Here is a 20,758-nt window from a genome sequence, read left to right on the forward strand (position 1 = left end):
CCCGGAGCCTATCACATGGACAGGCAGATACGTATAAATACGGCAGAGGAGGGGAGGTGTTAGCCAGCAGGTTTCACCCCCCGCCCCCGGGGCCGGGCTGCACCGCTTCGCTCCCGGGGCGGGGCCCGGCCCGGTCCGGTCCCGGTTCCCGCCCCTCCACAGCTGCCACCTTGGGACCCACCCCCCCGGGCGGCTGGACGAGCTCATGGCCAGGAAGGAGCCGCTGCTGAGCGCCCTTAAAGGTGAGCGTGTCCCTCCCACCAGGGCTAGTATCTACTTCCTCTGGTAGCTCTGGGGTCCGGCGCCTCGCTGCACCGGTTCGGATGGACGGACGGCGGGGGCTGGACGGGCCGGGGACTGCCATCGCAGGACCAGCTCCTGCACCTCACAGGGAGTTTGCACCCGCGCTGCCTTTCCCCTACCCCCCCTTCTCCCACCCCCTTGGCTTTGGCTTTCAGGAAGTTGACCTGAGTTTCTGCCCGGGGTGGGTCTCATCCTGCAGCACCACCCCGGAGCTGTGCACGGGGCTGCTCCCATGGGTGCCCCTCCCTCATTCCGCTGCCAAGCTGGAGCACCCATGGGTGCTGATGTTCCCCTGACCACAGGTGGGGTGTTGCGGCTGCGGGAGGGCAGAGGGCCCTGCACTGATACCTCGCCACACCTCACCTCCTTCTGCCAGCTGCTGGAGACGATCCTGCGAAAAGGGCTGCGACGTGAGTGACCTTTTGCGCCCGGGCAGGGGATGGCAGTGTCCCTGTGCCCCCCACCTCACACTGCTTTCCTCCTGCAGAGCCAGCCTGGGGGTTCAGGAGAAGGGATTACTGGCACTGGCTGGAGCAGCTCCCCGTGGGGGATGGCAGCAGGTGAGCAGCCCCCAAACCTGAGGATAAAAATAAAAAAACTCAGCTGTGGTTGTATCTGTCATGATGTGCTCATCCCAAAGACCCCGGGAGTGGGGAGGATGCTCCCATATGCCACTGAAGTTTCATCCCCCAGCTGCTTCCACTCTTCCCAAACAGGCCCACCCTGCTCTCCACCAGCATCCAGCGGGCGGGCAGCTGCCGGGAGGTGCTGACAGCCCAGGGCCGTGGGCGGCACTTTCTGCGCCTGGCTCTGCAGGAGAAGGTGCTGGAAGAAGCCGTGAGGCAGCTGGCGCAGACCCCCCGGCTCCTGGAGGTGTGGCAGCACATGGGAAGAAACGACTGCTGGTGGGCAAGGGGCAGTATAAGGGTGGCATAACACTGGCGTTCCTCTGTTTCAGTTTTATGATCCAGTGAGCTCCATCCTCGGCAATGAAACCCTCCTGGGTAAGACCACAGTTTCTCTGAGGTGGGATGTAACCTGCCCCACCCAGGGTGGCTGTCACAGGTGTTATGGCACCCTGTGGCAGCGAGGTGGAAGTAAAATAGTCTGCTGATTTTTTTTTTTATTTTTTCTTTTTTAAGCCAAACTTAGTGCTGCAATCTAGTGCAGCGGTGGGAAAAGGGGTGTAAATATTTAAACACTGTTTTAATCCATCTAAGGATGGTTTTAGTGGATGACTAGGATAGAAACACAGCTTCTGAAGTGTTGTGTTACTACTTTGTACTAAAGAATGTGCTTTAAGCAGACCCAGCAGTCTGGCTTTGAGGGGAGCCAATGGCAGCTGGGCCCTGGCCCCATCTGGGTGTCCCATGGGGGGTCAGTGCAGTAAATGGCTGTGGTGTCCTGACAGGCTGCACTATTCCACCTGCAGCCATGCTCTTTGGAGAGGAGGCACAGGCCAGGGTGAATGCCTTTAATCTTTTGATTATGATAAACAACCTGGTGTTAAGCCTGTACCTAGATAGTTTATAAATCACCTGTGGTGCTGGTGCATGAGCAGACTGCAGATCTCCGTCAGGGTAATTGCAAGGCTTGGACAGCACAGCCTGGGCAGCTTTGCATCTAGGGGGAGAAATGGAGAGGGAGTTTCTTGTCAGCACTGTTTGCTGTCAGCCTAGGTCTAAATTCAGGGGAACTGGGTGTTGAGCTGCAGGGTTCTGGCAGCAGAAGTCAGGGATATGCCTCCAGCAGCAGCCTGGGTGCTACAGTGCTGGGATGCTCTCAGGACCTCGCTCTCCAGGGCTCATTAGTTAATCCAAAAATGGCTTTATTAAGACCTCTGTTTATTTAAGTCCCCGCTAGGCTGCAGCCGCTGGGAGCCTGGTGGTGACACTGCCTCTCCATCCCTGTCCCTCTGCAGAGCCTTTCCTCTCCCTGCTTCTGGTGGTGACAGAGATGGATTTCTCTCTAGACCTGCAGGTATGGTGACAAATCAGTGGGGTGGTGGCCAGCACATGGCTGGTCCCTTCCTCATCAGGACCAATGGTGCTGACACTCTTTTGTTTGTAGAACTGCAGCTTCTTGGATGAAAGCTGGCTGCTGCCGGTAAGAGCTCCTCTCTCCCCAGAACCGACCTGCTGCCACCTGGCCCTCTCCAGAAAGTCAAATGAGGAAGATGAGGAAAGCCTTGGAGGGGAGTGTTGCCATGCAGCAGGGAATGCACTGGCTCAGGCTCACCAGCACCAGCAGGGCTGCCTCTGACACCCAAGTTCTGACCTTGAGTGCCTGTGCTGCCACCAGGAGTAGATCCCAGCATTGCTGGGTGTAAAACCAAACTAGAATACTACCTGGGCCTAAATCACTGACATAAACAAAGTTTTCCCATGCTCCCTGATTTCTTGCCAAAAAATCCCCATTTCCTAGGGCTGAAAGAGATTACTTGTCAGTGGTTTTCACTCTTGGTTTTGCTCAGTGAAATATTGCTACATTTATTGAGAACAGCAGGGGATGCCTCTATGTCTTTTAAAAATGATGAGCATCCCTCTGCTGCCTTTTTCACCCAAAAGAATTAAAAAGAAGTGTGGCTTTGGGAGCTGGTTAGGGTGCCCACTAAACCATGAAGGCTGGCATCCTGCTGGCTTTTGGGCATTTCTAACAGCAAGTGCAAACAGCCAAGCTGGCCATGTTCTGTGTCCCTGGCTAATGAGATGTGACAGTAAGTGCTGCTGCAAATGGCAGCTGCTCTGGGGAGGGGCTGCAGCACTCCCCCGCTGCAGAAGGACATGTGGGGGTGAGGGTGAGGAGATCATGGGTGAGTGAAGGGTTCACCTGCTGTTTTGCCATCCCATGCATCTAGCAGGTTTGTCCCTTGAGGGTCTGGGCACAGCTGAACACAGGGACAAGCAGCTACCCAGTGTCCCAGGCTGTACTGGCCTCTCCCTGGGCTCCCAAAACCCTGGTTTGGCATCAGTGTCAGAAATAAGCCATCCTCCCCCCTTTCCTGGTGATGTTTCTTGGATGTCCTGTGGTCATTGTTAGGGCCACTGTCACTGGCCACTCTCTTCCAGGTGTGCATCACTTACGAGACGGTCCCATGCCAAGCACTGGGGATGGTGCTCAGGTAGGAGCTCTGGATCCTCCTCTCTGCTCTCCAGTGGTATCTGGAGACCATGGTAGTCAAACCTTTCCAAAAAGGGGAGAAAAATACCCTGCTGAGAGCACTGGGGCTATCTCAATTGCTTTTCTCCCTATTGGCTCAGGCCTGCTGGGCTCTGCTGTCCACGGGGTGGCTTTTCCCTGCTTGGTCCCCAGCCTGCCTGATGGTATGGAAGGGCTGAGGGAGCCAGGCTGGGTCCCCAGTGCTGAGCTGGGGCTTGGCTGTACTTCCAGGTATGTGGATGGCAGAGTCTTTGTCATCGAGGTGCTCCCTGAGAGCCAGGCAGAGGTGGATGAGGTGGTGCTGGCTGGTGACATCCTCAATGAGATCAATGGCTGCTCACTAAGAAATGCCTACAGTGGGCAGGTGGGTGGGATGGAGGGCTGGAATGTCCCCCCAACTCCCCCTTTTCCTGTCATCCCTCCCCCCCCCCATCCTCCTCTCCCCTTTCCCTACCATCCCTCCAGGCTGGGGCTGTGCTCCAGAAGCTGAAGGGACAACCACTGAGCTTCCACCTGCTGCGGTGGCAGTGGCACAATGGGGAGGTCTATGAGCCACTGCTGCCCTACCTGAAGATCCTGAAGGAGAAGGAGCCCCACTTCCAGCTCCAGCACAACCCCCGGCACAGGGCTGAGGGGGAGTCCCGCAGGCTGCAGGGGGGCAGGTAGGTCCAGCAGTGCCGGGAGGCCCCAGTGTGGGATGGGGCAGCCCCATGCCTATGCTGTTCCTGCTCTCTGCTGAAGGCTGAGGGACCAAAGCTGCCCCTGTGGCCTTGGGGTACTGGGGGGCTCTGAGTATCTTTTCCTGCTAACAGCAGCAGGAGGATGTGTGGGGGTCCTTGTTCTGATGCTCCCGAGTCCTTTTCTCCCCAGGCTGCTCTACAACCTGCGGTACCTGGGACGGATGAGCATTGGCAAGGTGAGGTGATAGGGCAGAGATGTGTCTCGGGGTAAATGGTTTGTTCTGGGTTTCTTTTCATGTACCCATGGCTTATTCCCTCCTTCTTGCTCTGTTTCAGTATGGTGGAAAAGAGGTGCTTGACCGGGCCATCCCGGCTGTGCTGGAGAGGCACTTGACTACACAGGTGAGCAATGGGGCTGGGGCCATCCCAGGAAGGGCTTGGTGCCCAAAGTGCAGGGGAATATGGTCTCTGCCTTGGGATATTTTTTCCTGCTGGCCCCAGGTTTGCTTCGCCTAACACCCCCCAGCCCTGTGGGATGTTTTTTATCTGGTTAGAAGCATCTCTGCAGGGTAGGAAAGAGCTTTGGGGAGGGGGGGGGTGGAATAAAATTTAAAAATACAACCACTTGGAAAACTGGGGAGGCTGAGGCTAGTTCTAGGGGTGCTTTAGGTCTCAGCTCACTGTTACTTGAGTCTCTGGGGGGGTTGTGAGCAGATTCAAGTGTGAGAGCACTAGGTGGTGAAAAAAAGGGCAGCACAGAGAAAACCCCTTGAAAAAGCTGTTCTCGACTGGGCTTTATCACCTCTGCTTCTGAATCGTCTCTCTGTAAGGGTCTTATTAAAAACAGAGTTCAGGCACTGTAATGATCAGGAGGGCTTCTTTCCCCTCCATCTTCCATCCAGGAGGTTTTATTTGACGTGAAGGAAGCAGAAGTCCTGGTACAGGAGAAGACTTCTTCCAAGGTGAGTGAGTGACACCCAAAGCCCCAGGTGACTCCCGAAGCTGCCAATCTTGTGGCCTGGCTGGAGGGGTCATGGGGCCAACTTAAATAAGGATTGGGAGAGGGACAGGAATGACCACAGCCCCCAAAGTCACCTCCTTCCTGCACAGCTCCTGTGCCGCTACCCCTACCCCACCATCTCCTGCGTGGGACGTTGTGTGGACAGCAGCAATTTATTTGCTTTCTGCGTGGCGTAAGTGCTGCCCGGGGAGGGAGATGCAGAGGGATGTGGGTCCTAGAAAATAACCAAGAGCTATCCAGCCCAGCATTGGGGTCTGTGGTGTGGTTACAAACCTGGGCTGGGCTGTCAGAGCTGCTCTTTCTGCTGGCTCATATACATGTTTCCATTTTTAGAACTTCCCCAGAGAGCCTGGACGGGAGCACGTTTGACTGCCTGGTGTTTGCATCAAGTTCTGAGCAAGAATGTGAGGAAATCATCAGGAGAATGGGTAAGGGAAGGGTTTATGTCTTCAGGTATCATAGTGAGAGCATAGAACACCAGGAATAGTTGTTCTGGTCCCCCCCATGCCTTGTAATTTCTTTCTATTGAAGCTACTACTATGAAAAGATACTTTAATACAGTTTTCTGGGGGCTTGGGGGTTTGTCTTCCAAGGTTTGTTGGTTTGGGTTTTTCTTCCTTTATTTTTGTTGTTGTTGTTAACTGCTAGACAATGTTTTTATTATAAGACACAGCTTCTAGGCATAGCCAGATGGTTTATTGTTTCCACTAAGAGCTTGGAGGAAACATTGTTTTCGAGGGATATTATTTTAAAATAGACTTTTCCTGCAGGAGCCCAGCCTGCTACTGGTCAGTCCCAAATACCAAATACCCAAATACTTCTGAAATACCATCACTTGTAATTCTAAATTAGTAATTTTATTTTTAACCTATCTAAATGCAGGCTTGTATGGTGCTTCCTCCTGGGAGATCCACCAGCGAGTATCCTAGGGTCAGCTAAAGCTTATGGTGACACTTAACTTTGGTCCTGGCCTTTACAGCTATTAATTTTACTATGTAGATGCAACAAAATCCTTTTTCTAATAGGTTTAGCAGTGAGGAAAATGTTTTGGTAAAAAAAACAAAAAACAAAAAAAAACAAAACAAAAAAAAAAACCCAGAACACAAAAACAACCAAACAAAAAACCCAAACCAAGCAAACAAAAAACAAGTAGTCTTGGTTAATTTTAGATCATGTTTTTAGCAGCTCTGTGGCAGGTATCAGGGTGTTAACCAGAGCCTGTGTCTGGTCCAACCACACTTGGAACGGGGCAGGGAAGGGTGTGGAGTGGTGTCAGTGTCTGGTACGGAGCCTGTTCCTCCAGCTGCAGGGTTTCAGCACACCGAGTGGTTTGTCTGATAAGCAGAGTCCTGGCTCCAGCCCCGAGCGCCGCAGGCCCCGGCTCCCTGGAGCCGGAGTGGGGGTGGTTCTTGGGCGGTCGGTGTGGAAGGAAGCGCGGTCAAGGTGTCCGCTCTGCAGACAATGGCGCAGACACCCGAGACTGACCAACCGCCTGCTTGCTGGAACGAACCACGGCTCCTCTTCCTCCCCTGAACACCGCTTCTGTCACAGCCTTTGATTTCATTGAAATAAATCCAGGTGAGCGAGTTAAACTACTTCCCTGTGCTACATCTCCGTGCCAGCTCCAGCCTCACTAGTGCAGCCTGTTATTCAGGAGCAAGCGAGGCAATTTAGAGGCTAATTACCCGTGTTTCAGCCTCAGTCTGAGCAGCTCTCCTCACCCACAGCCTAACTGGGTACAGCTGTTCCCAGTCCCTGCTGAGGAAACCAAACCCTGTCTAAAGCTCTTCTGGTTTGCATATAATCCCGGCATCAAAAAAGCTTGGAAAAGGAAATAAGCATCTTGCAGAGCTCCCACCCCAGCCTGCCTGGCAGCCCTTATGCTCTCAGCTGTGAAATTTGCTCCACCCCATCCTGATGCTGGGATGAACTGGGACTTCCTCATACAGCCAGCAGCAACACCCAGCTGCTGCTTTTGCTTTGGACAGACCAGTCACACCACCAAAATAAACCTCCCCTTCATCCTCATGGAAGAAGAGCCACGCTAGAACTGTGCCTGAAGAGCTGACCCTGTGAGCAGCTGAGCCTTAGAAAAATGCCAGGAGCCCCCAGAGGAGGCAGAAGGTGCTGCTGAGCCTGGGACTGTCAGTCGGGCTGTTCCTCCTCAGCCCTGCTCTCCCTGGCCAATGATGACTCAAGCTTCAGAAAGTCTCCAAAAAGCCCAGGTTCTCCATTCTGTCGACAAGACAATTAGAATTTAAGTTGCCACAGCAGTCCAGCCTTACCAGCATTTACTGCTGCCCTACTAGAGCCAGGAGGAAGTTTCTTCCAGCCCATACAAACCAAATGACAAAGACTCCTTACATGTGAATGTAAAACATTTAATTTAAAAATGTTGACACTACAATATATAAAATAGCTATTATAAATGCACATAGTGTATTCTATAGCTGCCAGGTTTACTTTTTTTTTTTTTTTTTTTTAGGAAACTGTAAGTTACACTGTGGTTAAGACTTGTAGTTTCACCCTCTGAAAAGTCCACATTTGATCACAGTGATGTATGGTCAGACTAACAGCCCCAATTGTTAAACACTTGGATCAAGTCATAACCAGTTTTATTGCAAAAGGACCCTGTACACATTTATATCAATTCTAGTACCTTACAAGTTTAGCTACCCAACAAGTCATTAACATACAGAAACATGCATGAGAAGCAAGAAAGATCACCCATCCCCTTCTGCATATTAGCAACTTGTCACTCCTGAGCAACAAGGCTCACATCACTGAGGTTTATGTGAACAGTCACTTTTAGCATTCATCCTGAGTGAAAGATGGAATGACTTAAGTACAAATGCAACATATTATAAACAATTTCTTACAAAAAAAGTCACAAATTAAAACCAAAGTATTTTACAGAATTTACTACAAAACACCATAAAAACAGCCTTCACTTAAGCTCTCTCCCCCCGTATCCTGCGAGCCAACTGGATATCTTTGGGCATGATGGTGACTCTCTTGGCATGGATGGCGCACAGGTTTGTATCTTCAAACAGACCCACCAGATACGCTTCGCTGGCTTCCTGTTTCAAGAGGACAAGAAGAAATGTTGTTAGAAACCCTCAGTGACGCACTCAGCTCCGCGAGCGCTGAGGCCCAGCCGGCCGCTAGCAGTACCTGCAGCGCACCGATGGCTGCACTCTGGAACCTCAAGTCTGTTTTGAAATCTTGGGCGATTTCCCTGACCAGCCGCTGGAAGGGCAGCTTGCGGATCAGAAGCTCGGTGGACTTTTGGTAGCGACGGATCTCACGGAGAGCGACTGTGCCCGGCCTGGTTGGAGGAGGAACGGAGCAGGTAAGCCAGGGCAGGGTGAGGCGGGGCAGGCGCTGCGGCAGCGCCGGGCCGTGCTGTTGGCCTTACCTGTAGCGATGAGGCTTCTTGACGCCACCAGTAGAGGGAGCGCTTTTCCGGGCCGCCTTAGTGGCCAGCTGCTTGCGCGGAGCCTTCCCCCCGGTGGACTTACGGGCGGTCTGCTTTGTACGGGCCATTTTTCTTCACTTACCTACGGGGATAGGCAAGCGTGACAAGGGGCCCAGCTCTCCACAAGCCCGCGGAAACACGACCCGGTACGTGTCCAGCTCCCCCCGCCCCGCTCCAACGTCCAATCCCTTGAAGCCCCAGAAACGGCAGATGTCAGCGCACGCCCCCCCTTCTCCCCCGCCGCTGAGGCGGGCAGGCGGCCAGCGGCTCCCCCGGGAAGGGAAGGAGGAGTCACGGTTCCCCCCCCCCCCCCCCCCCCTCCACCCCCACTTCGCGTCGTGGCCCGGCCGCTCCCCTCCCCGGGGGAAGCAAACTGAGTCACGCCGCCTCCTGCTTCCTCCCAGGCCACCCCGATGGAGGGGGAGGGGAAGGCAAGATGGGAACCGGCCATGGCTCAAAGCACGTAGGCAAGGCCCGATATGTCCGCCGGTCTCCAGCAGGAACCGAAGTCTCCAAGGGCCGCGCGGCGCAGCACAGCCCACCCGCCACGCAACGCGCCCGCCACTCACCACTGGAAGAAGAAAGAAGCACCGGGTGCCGGTAGCGCTGTACGCCGAAGTCTGCGCTGAGTCTGCGCTCCTCCTGCCAACAACCGCACCGCAACCGACTACCCCCACACTGCGCCCTCCCCGCCGCGGGGACCCGGCTTTTATAGAGGGGGCGGCGCACGGCGCGGTGACCTCACAATACCTAGGAGCAGCGCGCCCTACTATTGGCCGGGACCTCCGCCGGCGCCGTGGCGTCACGACACACAAAGGCCGTGCTCCGCTTCCTCGGCGCGGATTGGGCGCGTATCCGGTCGCTGATTGGTTGTTAAAGTAGACGTCTGATTGGGCATTGCGAGCCCGGAAGGAGCCAATCGGCGAAGGGCGGGAGCTCTGCGCGCTGATTGGACGAAACGGGGCAGGGTTTGGATCCTACCCTTTGTTGCAAAGCTCCACAATGGGAGTCAATAGGAATGGGCCGGAGGGGCCGGGCGGGGGGTGCCGAGGGGAACCCACCGGCCCCCGCCTCAAAGCGCCTTTCCTGGCCTGTGGAGCGCAGGAGACCCGGGGGGGACTGCGAGCGGCGAGGGCAGGGCCAGGCCGCGGGGCCACCCGAGGGGGCACCGGGTCTCGCCCTCCCCCGAGAGCCGCAGGGGGGGGCGCCGGGCCGGGGGCCCAAACCCTCGGTGTGGGGGGAGTGTCTGGGGGACGAAACCTCTCGCATGGGAAAAGGCTCCGGCAGCACCTGCGGCGTTTCTTGGCTGGTTTTATCAGCCCGGGAATGCTACACCGGGAGGTCGATGGGTTCTGTGGGGCTGTGGCTCCCTGCAGCCGGGGGGCGCTGACCCTCGGCCGTGGGAGCCAGCGCTGGGGGCAGGCAGTGGTTGAGGTTGTGCCCCTCCATCCCCCAAACCTCACTGACTGAGTTGCCATCCATCTCCCAACGCTAAAGCAAGCGGCAAAGTTTCACTACAAGTAGGAAGCCAGTATCCATGATCCTTGTTGATAGCATCTAGGAAGATAAATAATAACAAAAAGACTTTTTTGAGGGGGGATGTTGCTGCCTTAAGAGTTACACCTTGTGGCATACAACTGTTTCATTGGATTTGAAGAGACCGCTGAGAGGGCAGGCTGGTCCCTGCTGCCATGGGAAGGGCACCTGGGTCGGGAAGAACAGGTTCCAAATGCCCGGCAGTTTTAAGGCGTAGCATACATAGGGATGACAAACTGCTGCCTGCTTAACCACCGCTCTGAAAGGTATCCATGGTCTCTGCAAACCTGAGCACAGCTGTCATCAAGCAGACTTTGCATGAGGTTTTGCATCCTCCCCAAAAACACGAGTCCAGTGTTGGGCAAGGTGAGGATTGCTGCAGCACAGGAGCTCGGCACGTAGGGAAGTCGAGCACCAACATGGTGTGAGAGCAGCATCACGTGTGGCCTGGTCAGGGCAGCCAGAGGGATGTTGTCTCCTGTGCATCTCCTCTGCCTGTGGTCCTTGTTTTCAGGTTAACTTCCTTTCTTGTAAAGGAAAATGTTAATTATTTAACAGAGGCAAAAAGCTGCGTGTGTATAGAGTGACTCGGGAGGTGCAGGTCAAGGCTCATTTGCATTGTATGTGTTTGGAAGAATAGGATTAAAGAATTCCCTTTTCATCCGAGTTGTTCACTCCTAGGAAGATGAAATCTAGAAACCTGTTCTGATGGTGACAGCATATCCTTCAAATTTATTATTTCTAAGAGCATGCTGTGCTGTCACTAGTGCCAGGAGACCAGCGCATCATGTTTGTCACCAGGTGTTGAGAGCCTCTGTTACTGTTTCCTTTCCTGTGGTTTTGTGGCTGTTTACACTTCTAATTTTAGAGATACTGTTGATTTTTTTTTTTTTTTTTTTTTTTTTGTTGTTGTTGTTTTGTTTTTTGTTTATTTTTTTAAGACTGGAGAAAAGCCATGCATCCTTTTGGATGGAACAGGCTGAGGGAAAGGCACACATGCCAGAGCTGGAGAGAGATTATGAGCAGAATTAAACAGGACCTGTGCAAAGATGGAATTCAGTGTGCCTTGGACACGCATACCTGATGTGTCTGAAACATTTCCCTGTTGCCTGGCAGAGCCTGCAGTGAGTTATCCTGACTGAAACAAAAGAGACCTGGAAGAGAAAAGTCTGTCAGCATTGTTGATTACACATCAGGATTCGAGCCCATGGTTTCTGATCCCTCAGCACGAAGCACACGATGACAGATAACTGAAGGGCTTTTTTCAATGCTGACCAAGATTTTATGTTGAGTATACGTGTGTATAGGTAGGTATTAATTGCAATAGCTCCACATGCATGGAATTATGAAAAGTCATCCCACTTGACTAAGAGCTGCATAATTACAGTACTCCAGCCTCCCACAGAGGATTGCTAGGTCAATAGGAAGGTATTGATATCCTGTGACTTATTCCTGCCAATGCATTGGCATTCCAAGCTATTAAATGACCCCAGGAAAAGCCAGACCACAGTGGGTGCTGAATCAGGGTAAAGGAGGATTTTATTTCCCTCCCCAAATCAGCTGCTCGGGCAGCATGCAGACCAGGCCCATAAGTTTATTATTAACATCATTCACCCCATGTGTTCTGGCAGAGTTAAAAAAAGGTGTTTGCCTTATAAATCCTCAGTGCCCTTTACCACACGGGGCTGGAAGATGCCAGTGAGGGAAGTGGTTCTGTGTAGAGCCCAAGAGATCAAAGTCCTATTAAAAGAAACTCAGATCATTTCCTCCCCTGGGAGAGAAGTTAATTTACGAAGGAAGCTCTTCACATGGGAATCCAGCTGTTTTCTTGGACATGGCTTCTTCTGGGGGGGAATTTCTCCAGGGGGAGGAGAGGGAGCCCCTGCGATCCTGATGACCCAGCATCCAGGGGCCATTGATGTCACCTACACAGAGGTAGGTTCTCCATGTGGCTTGCTGGGCCCTCCTCCTCCTCCTTCTCCTCCTCTTCGGGACTGAAGTGCTATTCCCGGGCACTTCCTGGACAGCGTTGTCCCGTGGGTGGAGAAGGCCATAGAGAGATGAGAGATGCCAACACTAAAATAACCCTTTGGCCGGGACGCCGAGCTCCACATTCACTCCCTGAGGCGGAGAAAAGGAGGCGGCAGAGGGGGGGGGAGCGGGGGGAGGAAGGAAGTGAGGCTGCCTGCCACAAATAACTCCTCATCCTCTCACAGGCTTCCGGGCCAAACCTCCCCGGCCTGCCTGGAGGGGCAGAGCCGCCCGGGCTGCGCCGTTCCCGGGGGTCGGTTCCTGGCAGGGGGCTCCATCCCGCCCGGCCTGCGGAGGGCGCCGCGGCGCTCTGCCCACCCCTCCCTAGGACTACAACTCCCGTCATGCCCCGCGCGGCAGGAAGCGCGGGCCGCGCCGCCGCGGGGCGCCTCTGGGAGTTGTAGTCCCGCCGTCCGGAAGCTGCCGCCCGCCTCGTCCCGGATTTGGCGGAGCTCGTTCTCTCGTCGGGACTACAAGTCCCACTCGGCCCCGCGTAACCGGGGCGGCAATGGCGGCGGCGGCGCCTGCGCGCGGCGCCCTCCGTGCGGACCGCGCAGAGTGAATAATAAAGGTCTCCTCGGCGGTAGCGGCGGCGGCGGTAGCGGAAGGCGAGAGGCATGTCCAAGGGCCCGGTGGCGAGCGGCTCTGCCGCGGCCGGGCCGGCGAACGCCGCCAGCGCGTTGCAGGCGCAGCCCGAGAAGCCGCAGCACTACACGTACGTAGCCCGGACTCTTCCCCGCCGCCGCCGCTGCCGCCGCTGCCGCCGCCGCTCGCCCGCGCGCCAAGACGCGCCTGACGTCAGCGTGCGGCACGCGCGCACGGAGAGACCCGCCGCCCGCTCGCGCCGCACCGGCGCGAACCGGCGCGAACCGGCGGGTCCCGTCTGGGCGGGGGGAGGGAGGGAAAGAGGGAAGGGGGAAGGGGGGGGAAAGGGAATCGAGGCGCGGAAGGAGGAGGTGGGGGGGGGGGGGGGGGGGAAGGCGGGGGATGAGCGACCGTGATGCACCGGGAAACAACCGGCGGCCTCGGCCTTCCTTCCCGTAGCTCCCCCCGGGGTGTGTGAGGGGGAGGCCCGGCCCCTGTGGCGGGGAGGCCGCCATGGCAGCTCGGAGAGGTGCCCCCTTCCCCTCAGCCCTGGGCTGTGGGAGGTGGGCTCGGATGGTGTCAGCCCGGGCTGCCACAGTCTGAGGAGTCTCTGCTCAGGCCGCCGCCTGCCACAGGTGCTTCCGAACGGGCTCCCCAGGCACCTGTGGAAGGCGTCGTTGTGAGCAGATGGGTTACATGGTGGTCCCCAGTCCTTCTCGTCTGTGAGGGGTGGATGGAGCTGAGGTTCCCTCCTCAGGACAGGTGTCCGAGGAGTTGGCAAGCAATGGGGACATCTCGCCCAGGTGTGTGTGGGAAATACCAGAAACATTATCATGAGAAAGTGTGTCCTCTCCCCACCTTTTCTTCCACCACTCAGGTGTGGTTCTGTTCTGAAGGTAGTTCTTGCTGTGTATCACCTCAGTGGAGGTTTGGTGCTGGAATGTGTCTTCCCAAAGGAAAAAAAAAGTGGTTTGCAGTGTTGTCCCAAGGATATGTGAGCTCCTGGAGCTTGTTCTGTGTGGACTTGGCCTGTGAGAAGTTTGGGTTGGAAGTTGGGGTGATGATATTCGTGTTTGCTTCATGCAGGAGGGATAACAGTGTGGACTGAGTGTGAGCAGTGTCTTTGGGAGCATGGGCTAGTGATGGACGTGTAATGGATGGAAATAGGTCAGCTGTTCCCTGTCCTTGAAAGAAAAGAAGTTTGGGGCTGTTCTTTGTGAACAAAATACATGTGCCCAACTGTCTGTCCTTATCGTTTTAGGGTGTTGTCCACATACAGAAAAAAATGTCATACATATTACCCATATCTCTTGCTTGTGTTGATGCCCCCACCCACCAATCATGAGAAGGGCAGGTTCAGACTGTGGCCTGTGCTCTTTTAGTTGTGCTCTCATAAGGGTCATGATGGACTTCTTCCCTGCCTTTGCACTGTGGTGCATGGAATAAAAAGAGCTGCAGAAATACAGAGGTGTGGATCCCTGGATCCCTATGGCCCCTATGCCTGCTGCAGGGACCACAGGCTGCTCAGACTTCTGAGTCTGTGGCAGAATGAGGCCTTCCAGGTTTCCATGAAGATCCTGTTGTGATCTTAAGGGAGCTGGCAAGTCACAGCCTCAGTGGTTACTTATACTGTTGGTGATGCTTACGCTCTTGAGGATGACCACCTTATAGGATCAGCTGGGATGAAGGACTGTTGCTGTAGTGGCAGAAGAGGGTACAGGTGGAGTGACAGCAATGACAGAAGCCATTGGTCTAAAGAGGGGAAAAAACCCAGGTAACGAGATGAGGTAGAGTGGTTGTAAGTACATCAGGTGGAGGAAGACAGAGGTGAGAATATAACTAAACATGACCCAGGAAACAAGGATGTCAAAGATAAGGAAAGAAACAAAGAAAAAGTACAGGACATAGGAGGACAAGAAGGGAGACTGGGACCCAGTAGCTGTAAAGGACAGAGGAGGAAAATGGGACAGTGGGGAACAAAGGTGGTGGTGCAGTTAGCTTCTTTCCAGAGGGCAAAATGTGTATTTTCAGATGGCTGCTAAAAATACTTCAGTTCAAACAGTTGCAGAGAAGCTGAATAACCATAAGTGAAGGATGGGTATGGGGGCTGCTGAGTGCTGACAGCGGGATGTGAGCCATACTTTGGAAGTCTTGGATTTGTACACTAGGTCACATCATAGTGTAAACCTCCTCCTGATAACATATGGGAACTTATTTGGTGGTCGTTCATGTGAACAAGTTGTATGTTGTCAAAATGTAAATATTTTCTTCCTCTTCATTTTCCCCTTAAATATAGTTTGTTTCCATAAAATGACATGAAGGTTACAAGTTGTAAACTCAAGTAAGCTTAATTATCTGCATACTTTGCTGTTCCCTGGGGACAGGCAATCTGGTGGTGGGGATCTCTGTCTTGGAAAGTTTTGGTTGTATTTTTTAGGAAATGTTCCAATTTCTGTATTAATGTCAGTTTCTGAACTCTTGGTATTTGCATGAGATTTTAGGTGCTTGGAACTGCAGTGCTAGATCCTGTCAGGAAGCCTTTTTATTTGTTCTAGATGTACAGCAAAAAAAAATCTGGAAAAAAAAAAAGTTATTGATGTTATCTCACCCCTTTGGCTCTGTTTGCTGGTGAAAGAAGAACCTAAAAAAACCCCTTTGATTGTGTCCTGGGTTGCAGTTGTAGTGTGCAGCTGATACTCCTGTAGACCAAGTCATCCTGGTATCTGCCACACTTGGTGACTTAATTATGAATGGTGTGTTTCTCATCTGGAAACTTGGTATGCTGTTTGTAGCATTTAAGTGAGCAGTGAAATACCCAACAACTGCTGCTATGGTCTCTCTGGGTTGCTGGATTAGAGATCTCTGCCTGTGGCTGTTCCTCACCATCCCACAGCTCCCGTGTGGGGTGGAACTTAGAGCATTCCGTGGAACAGCAAGGGGAAATGGGCTCGTTCCTGGGGTACCCACAGGTTGATGAGGCTTTGATCCACTCCAGGCCATGTGCTGTGCAGGGATTAGTTGATTGCTGGCAGTGGGAAGTGGATTTGGTGTGGGTATGCTCTGTCAAACCTCCGCTCAGTGTTGTCTCTGCACCGTTTCATAGCTCTGTGTGGCACAGTTATTTCTGTACACATCGATCTCCATCTTCAAGGTATTACCTACTAATGTGGCTTTGGAGGCTGAGTTCAAAGAAGTTGAAAGCAAACTATCAGTCACTTGGAGGTGTGGATAGCAAGCACCATGGTGTAGTTTTGTTCTGGGACAGTCTCTCCAACTCAGCTGCTGGCATCCTCATTGGTTTTCAGTCAGAGCAGGCTCTTCAACTGTGAATTGTAAAGATTGTATCCGCTGCTGGGGTGGTGATTGATCTGGCAGAGTTTAGATAAAGTGAAAGTAGAGCAGTCCTTTGTTTGCTGTGCATTCACCTGGAAGTCAGGCAGTTTAATAACTGCAGGACAGCAATTGTTCAGGTGGAGATAAATTAACCCGTTTAATAAAAAAAGTGAAGAATTTCTTTATTCCTGTCTACTCACTGCTGAGAAGCAATGTTGAAAATATTCAAATTTAACTGATAAACCTTTTGGGATACAGACTGGTGGGGCATAACTCGTATCAGTGCTACTCAAGATTCTCTTGAGTGCTCTTGTCTTAAATACAAGCAGCCATGCTGTAAATAAACTTCAGGTTTCCATGTCTGTACCCTCAATGGATGCCTGGGAGGCATCCTTTGTACAAGATAAGTTTTGCAGTTATGCCATTACAGTGTCAAAGACACATACCAAAAAAAACAAACAAAAAAAAAAACAAAGGGGGGGGGGGGGGGCAAGCTTTCTTTCCTTTTGCATGAGGGGAGGATTGTGGGAAATTCCTGAAAGTTTCAACTGCCTTGGATGTAGTGCTAGAACTGCATCCCCATGGTCATGTTGTCATGTTAGCAAGTGCTGGCTTGCAATCACCTGAGCTTTATTGTGCAACAGTCTTGATGCCAGCCATCCAGAGGTAGAAGGATTAGTGAGCTTGAGTGAAGGATATTTTAAACAGGGTTGAGAATCAGGTTGGTGCAATGCTGTAGCTCAAATCAAATTGTAGCTCAAATCAAAGATGTTTTTCTGTGTACGTGTTTTTTGAGTGGTGCCTTGTCTGGTGGTTTCTTGAATAGGAACTCTGAGTAGGACAGCGATGGAAATATGGGTGAAGAAAAAATAAAAATAATAGCAAGATCAGAGGTAGGTTTCCATGAAGAGATTGCATGCACAGGCTTACTTATCTCAAAATCCTAGGTTTGGATTATTACTCAAAACCAAAGACACAAAAACGCTCTTCGAAGCATTTGTAGTAGCAGAGAGTAATTGTTATCTTCTTATCAGTGGACGGTGTCTTATCACTGGCAGGGTGAACACAGCATATCTGATCTCAGATGTGCAGACTGACTCTCTGTAAAAAGAAAACAAAAAACCAGATGTGCAGCTAAACACACTTTCAGAGTTGTTGCTTTTTTTTTTTTTTTTTTCTTTGGTAAGTGTCTTGTTCTTAGCATTTGTCTGCAAAGTCTGTTAGCATATTCTTACGATGTGCTTGAATTGGGGTGGTCTTCACAACCATTAAATACATTTGTGCTTTTGAAAGTGTTTTTAGAAACCTTTTGTGTCCTTTTTAAAACATCAGAACTCTTAAAATAACAAACTGTTGCCCTATTTCTGTTTTGGTTTTTACTAGTGGCAATCCTTAGATCAATAAGCTCATAGTATTTATACAAAAATAGAAACTAGCTGTGTTGTTTAAACAAAACCAAAACCAAAATAAATTAAAACAAATCAATAACAACCCAGAAAAGAAAACAACAACAAAAAAGATCCCCCATACATTTTCAGGTTTCAGATTTGGTAATAATCTTGCTGATAGTTGGGGAAGCACAGAGTAAGTCAGTGCTTCTAAACCAGGGACTTACCAGCAGTTTACTGTCATCAGGCAAGAATAAGCTGGTTATTATTGCTGGTTTTTGAAGTTTGCATGAACTTCACTGAACACGAGTCCACCACAAGCTGTTCTTAGGAAGTGTGAATAGTTACAGGAAGTTGGAGAAAAAAAGTGGAGTGTGAACAGGAAGGGCTGCATTCACTGCCTGCCCTTAACCACTGAACAGAGACACTGGAGCAGGCTGGGCAACTGAAACACTCCAGATTTTATCATTCCTCAAAGGATGAGTGTTGAAATCCTGCAGTTCGGGTGATGGGCTTGTGGGGGCTGTGCTGTCCTGCTGGGTAATGCACATGGTGAGGCCGTGAGGGGTTTTTCCCCTGTCTTGAAGTGGGTCTGGAGCTGTGGTGTGCTTGCTATGTTTGTGCTTACTAAGGGGGTGGTTTTGGATATCAAAGTAACAGGGGATTCACATGGAGAGAGCTGTTGTATAGGTGGCATATCAATGTTCTGCAGAGTGAAAAGCTTCATGTACTGCTTTGACATTTTCAGAATTAGTTTTGGTCTGGCTAGGCTTGGTATTTAAAAAATCCAAAACTCTCTGCAAGAGGAGAAGGATTCAGCACACAAAATTGTTCCAACTTGAAAAATGGCTCTTTACTGTTTTTGCTTTTTAAAAAAGTGTGATGTTAATGCTTATACGTTGATTACATTAGCACATAGGGTAATGTTTTTGTGACATAGGAAATCTTAGAGCTTAGAGTTTCCGAAGATACCAGTTTTTTCGTTTTGTAGGTTTATGTATTGCTGAATATTTTTTATATTTTGTGGGTATATTTTAAGGAAAATCTGTTGGAATTCAGTAGTTTATTTACTTCAGATCTAGTCTTTCCACTGCAATAAGGTTTTCCTAAGACCTACAAGCAGCTGAAATGTGCAGCCTTCTTGTTACAAAGGGTTTGAGCGATGTCCTCTGGAAAAATCTTCCTGCAATGTCTGCCTGGCTGTTCACTGATGTTCTGCCCCTGTAACAACGTTGCAGGGGGGAATGTGTCAGTACTTCAGTTAATCACACTTATTGTGTAGCATATTAGCATGAGCTAACTGTCACTGGTAGACTGTATTAATACAACAGGCTGTGAACTGGGGCAGTCAGAGAGCAGGGACATATTCCCTTCTGTTAACCCTGTTGTAAGGAGCTGTAACTTCTGAGAGAGTGGAGCAAAATAAAGAGCTGCAGCAATAATGTCTTAAATTGCTGCTCCAAGGCTCATGAGAACCTGCTTCTCAGGACCTTAAGAGTTGTGTTTGTTTCCAGAGGATGCTAAGGTGGGGTTTTATTCCTTCTGTTAACTTTTTACTTTTTTAAAAACTTCATAGATCTTTTTGAAAGCACAAAAGACAGGACTGGAAGAGATGGTGAGAAGTTACCCAATCCATGCCATTGCCTAGTGGAATCCCCTACATTTAAACTGATTCTAGGAATTATATTTTTTACTACCTGCCACTGCTTTTTAAATATTATGTCCGTTAGTTTCCTCCTCAGAAACTCCTTCAACTAGATTTTGGTGCAACTGTTGACTACAAGAGGGAGACAATCACAAAACATTTCCATCCTAGAGAGGCTTTATGTACTCTCTCAACTGTAATATTCAGCACATCCCTTTGCAAATCAGGTACAAAGGTGTTACTGAAAGCTATGCACAGAGCCAGCCAGCAGTTCCCCTTGTGTCCTCAATTCATGAAGGATCACATGCCAGCAGGCTGTAGAGCAGGTGCAATTTCTTAGCTACCTTTTTTCTGTACTTTATTGAGAGGTAGTTTGTCTTTTGTATCGAGGCAATCAAAAATACAAAGCCTCACCAGAAGAGTACACAGGGAGATGGTAAAGGCTTTGTACTTTCTCAAACTCCATCTAGTGATGACAACCAATTTAGATACTTGTGATAATTTTCTCAGCACTCTCTTGTGTATTTTGATCAGGGCTTGATGCAGCTAATACTGGGTTGACATTTGAAATATCAGTTGGTATGAATGTTCCCTTAAAATGAGCACCAGCAATCGCTGCTGAGCTTTGTTGCCTGCAGTCTCCTGACTCGTACACCCTCATCTTGTTGTAGTGTTCATTCAGGTTTAGAAGGTTGTTGTTACAATAGGAAAAGTTACAGGTTTTATTTGAAGAACAATTGCAATGCTAAAATGCAACAATGACAGTAAGAGTGGTAGCTCGCTGAAATGCTTGATACTGTCCTGATTCTTGTCTCCTATTGAAACTCAGAGGCACTGTCAGAACACTGGCAGAAGAGAAACTTAGACCAAGTCTGTGGTCAGCCAGAAAAATCTTAGGCCATTCCTAGCTATCTGCTGGTCAAAAATTTAATATACATTTCAGTAGAGCACCCTGGATTATTAAGAATGATGGCACTGTTAATCACAGTTAAGATATTAAGGTTGGATTGCTTTTTATCTCAGATTTCTTCAAATTAATAAGCAGTCAGGCACATGTAGAAAGGGAAGCAGTTTCTTGAAACTATACTTGATGAATATCTGAAAAATCTGAATACATAAAAGTCAATATTTTTTACTTATTAGTCTTCATCTTTGGCATGTCATTGCAGATCAAAAAGAAACTGCCAGTCCACATCCAATATGCTCAATATTTTTCTCCTCAAGTTTTCAATAGACTGTGAGCTTTCATTAATAGCACTTCAATATTACCATCATAGCAGAAATAAAACCAGCAGTTGCCTCTGGGCAGTTGTGCAGTTGTGCAGCTTTACAGCAACAGCAACAACAACAACAACAAAAAAGAGCATTGTTTGCACATTTAAAAGAACTTGAAAGTGTCGCTAGATTTATTCATGTATTGATCAGTCAAAATGGAAAATCAAAAGCTGGGATTTGACTGCTTTCCCCTCGTGGGAGAGCTGGTGTACACCTGGCTGTCACTGTACCTGTGTGGAGCACAGTCTGGCACAGGGTTGTGCAGTGGTGCTTTGGACCCAGCTGTCTGCATGTGTAGGACTTTTGCTCTGAGGTGTACCTGCT

The 20,758-nt window shown here is 50.6% G+C and overlaps 3 protein-coding genes across 17 annotated transcripts in view; 2 read left to right on the forward strand and 1 right to left on the reverse strand.

The window, feature by feature from the left end:
• Positions 1-73: 73 nt before the first annotated feature.
• LOC139805776 (uncharacterized) lies at positions 74-7,709 on the forward strand. 3 transcript variants are annotated; one of them, XM_071764582.1, is made up of 17 exons: positions 74-242; positions 606-713; positions 791-863; positions 1,020-1,176; positions 1,262-1,307; positions 2,225-2,283; positions 2,374-2,409; positions 3,372-3,424; positions 3,694-3,826; positions 3,928-4,124; positions 4,333-4,378; positions 4,479-4,544; positions 5,045-5,104; positions 5,253-5,335; positions 5,497-5,591; positions 6,467-6,741; positions 6,891-7,709. In XM_071764582.1, exons 1-16 carry the CDS (start codon positions 206-208, stop codon positions 6,499-6,501), a joined length of 1,284 nt encoding a protein of 427 aa, XP_071620683.1. In that variant the 5' UTR covers positions 74-205; the 3' UTR covers positions 6,502-6,741; positions 6,891-7,709. The 3 variants fall into 3 exon arrangements, with proteins under 3 accessions (XP_071620683.1, XP_071620685.1, XP_071620684.1); XM_071764584.1 differs by lacking the exon at positions 5,253-5,335; XM_071764583.1 differs by lacking the exon at positions 6,891-7,709 and having other exon boundaries at positions 123-242; positions 6,467-6,755.
• H3-3B (H3.3 histone B) lies at positions 7,524-9,355 on the reverse strand. Of its 2 annotated transcripts, XM_071764587.1 has the most exons (4): positions 9,211-9,355; positions 8,582-8,723; positions 8,338-8,491; positions 7,524-8,243 (listed from the first exon to the last, which is right to left on the reverse strand). In XM_071764587.1, the coding sequence occupies exons 2-4, from the start codon at positions 8,707-8,709 to the stop codon at positions 8,115-8,117; spliced, it is 411 nt and encodes a 136-aa protein (XP_071620688.1). In that variant the 5' UTR covers positions 8,710-8,723; positions 9,211-9,355; the 3' UTR covers positions 7,524-8,114. The 2 variants fall into 2 exon arrangements, with proteins under 2 accessions (XP_071620688.1, XP_071620690.1); XM_071764589.1 differs by lacking the exon at positions 9,211-9,355 and having other exon boundaries at positions 8,582-8,727.
• A 154-nt stretch (positions 9,356-9,509) lies between these two features.
• Positions 9,510-20,758, forward strand: part of UNK (unk zinc finger) — a 47,989-nt gene continuing 36,740 nt past the window's right edge. For 3 of the 12 annotated variants that reach the window (XM_071764569.1, XM_071764574.1, XM_071764577.1), the window contains exons 1-2: positions 9,510-10,543; positions 11,294-12,112. In XM_071764569.1, the coding sequence (XP_071620670.1) occupies positions 12,096-12,112 (17 nt within the window). In that variant the 5' untranslated portion in view covers positions 9,510-10,543; positions 11,294-12,095. Of the gene's footprint in view, positions 10,544-11,104; positions 12,113-12,410; positions 12,924-20,758 lie in introns of those variants that run through there. The other 9 variants (XM_071764571.1, XM_071764566.1, XM_071764573.1 and 6 more) reach the window with 6 other exon arrangements.

This window comes from Heliangelus exortis, chromosome 20 (genome assembly GCF_036169615.1).
Source record: "Heliangelus exortis chromosome 20, bHelExo1.hap1, whole genome shotgun sequence".
Lineage (NCBI taxonomy): Eukaryota > Metazoa > Chordata > Aves > Apodiformes > Trochilidae > Heliangelus > Heliangelus exortis.

Coding starts and splice junctions, on each gene's coding strand:
- LOC139805776 (XM_071764582.1), top strand. CDS start 206: ATGGCCAGGAAGGAGCCGCTGCTGAGCGCCCTTAAAG. Junction 864..1,019: donor CCCGTGGGGGATGGCAGCAG/GTGAGCAGCCCC, acceptor CTTCCCAAACAG/GCCCACCCTGCTCTCCACCA. Junction 5,336..5,496: donor TTATTTGCTTTCTGCGTGGC/GTAAGTGCTGCC, acceptor TTCCATTTTTAG/AACTTCCCCAGAGAGCCTGG.
- H3-3B (XM_071764587.1), bottom strand. CDS start 8,709: ATGGCCCGTACAAAGCAGACCGCCCGTAAGTCCACCGGGGGGAAGGCT. Junction 8,492..8,581: donor AAGAAGCCTCATCGCTACAG/GTAAGGCCAACA, acceptor TCCTCCAACCAG/GCCGGGCACAGTCGCTCTCC. Junction 8,244..8,337: donor CAGCCATCGGTGCGCTGCAG/GTACTGCTAGCG, acceptor CTCTTGAAACAG/GAAGCCAGCGAAGCGTATCT.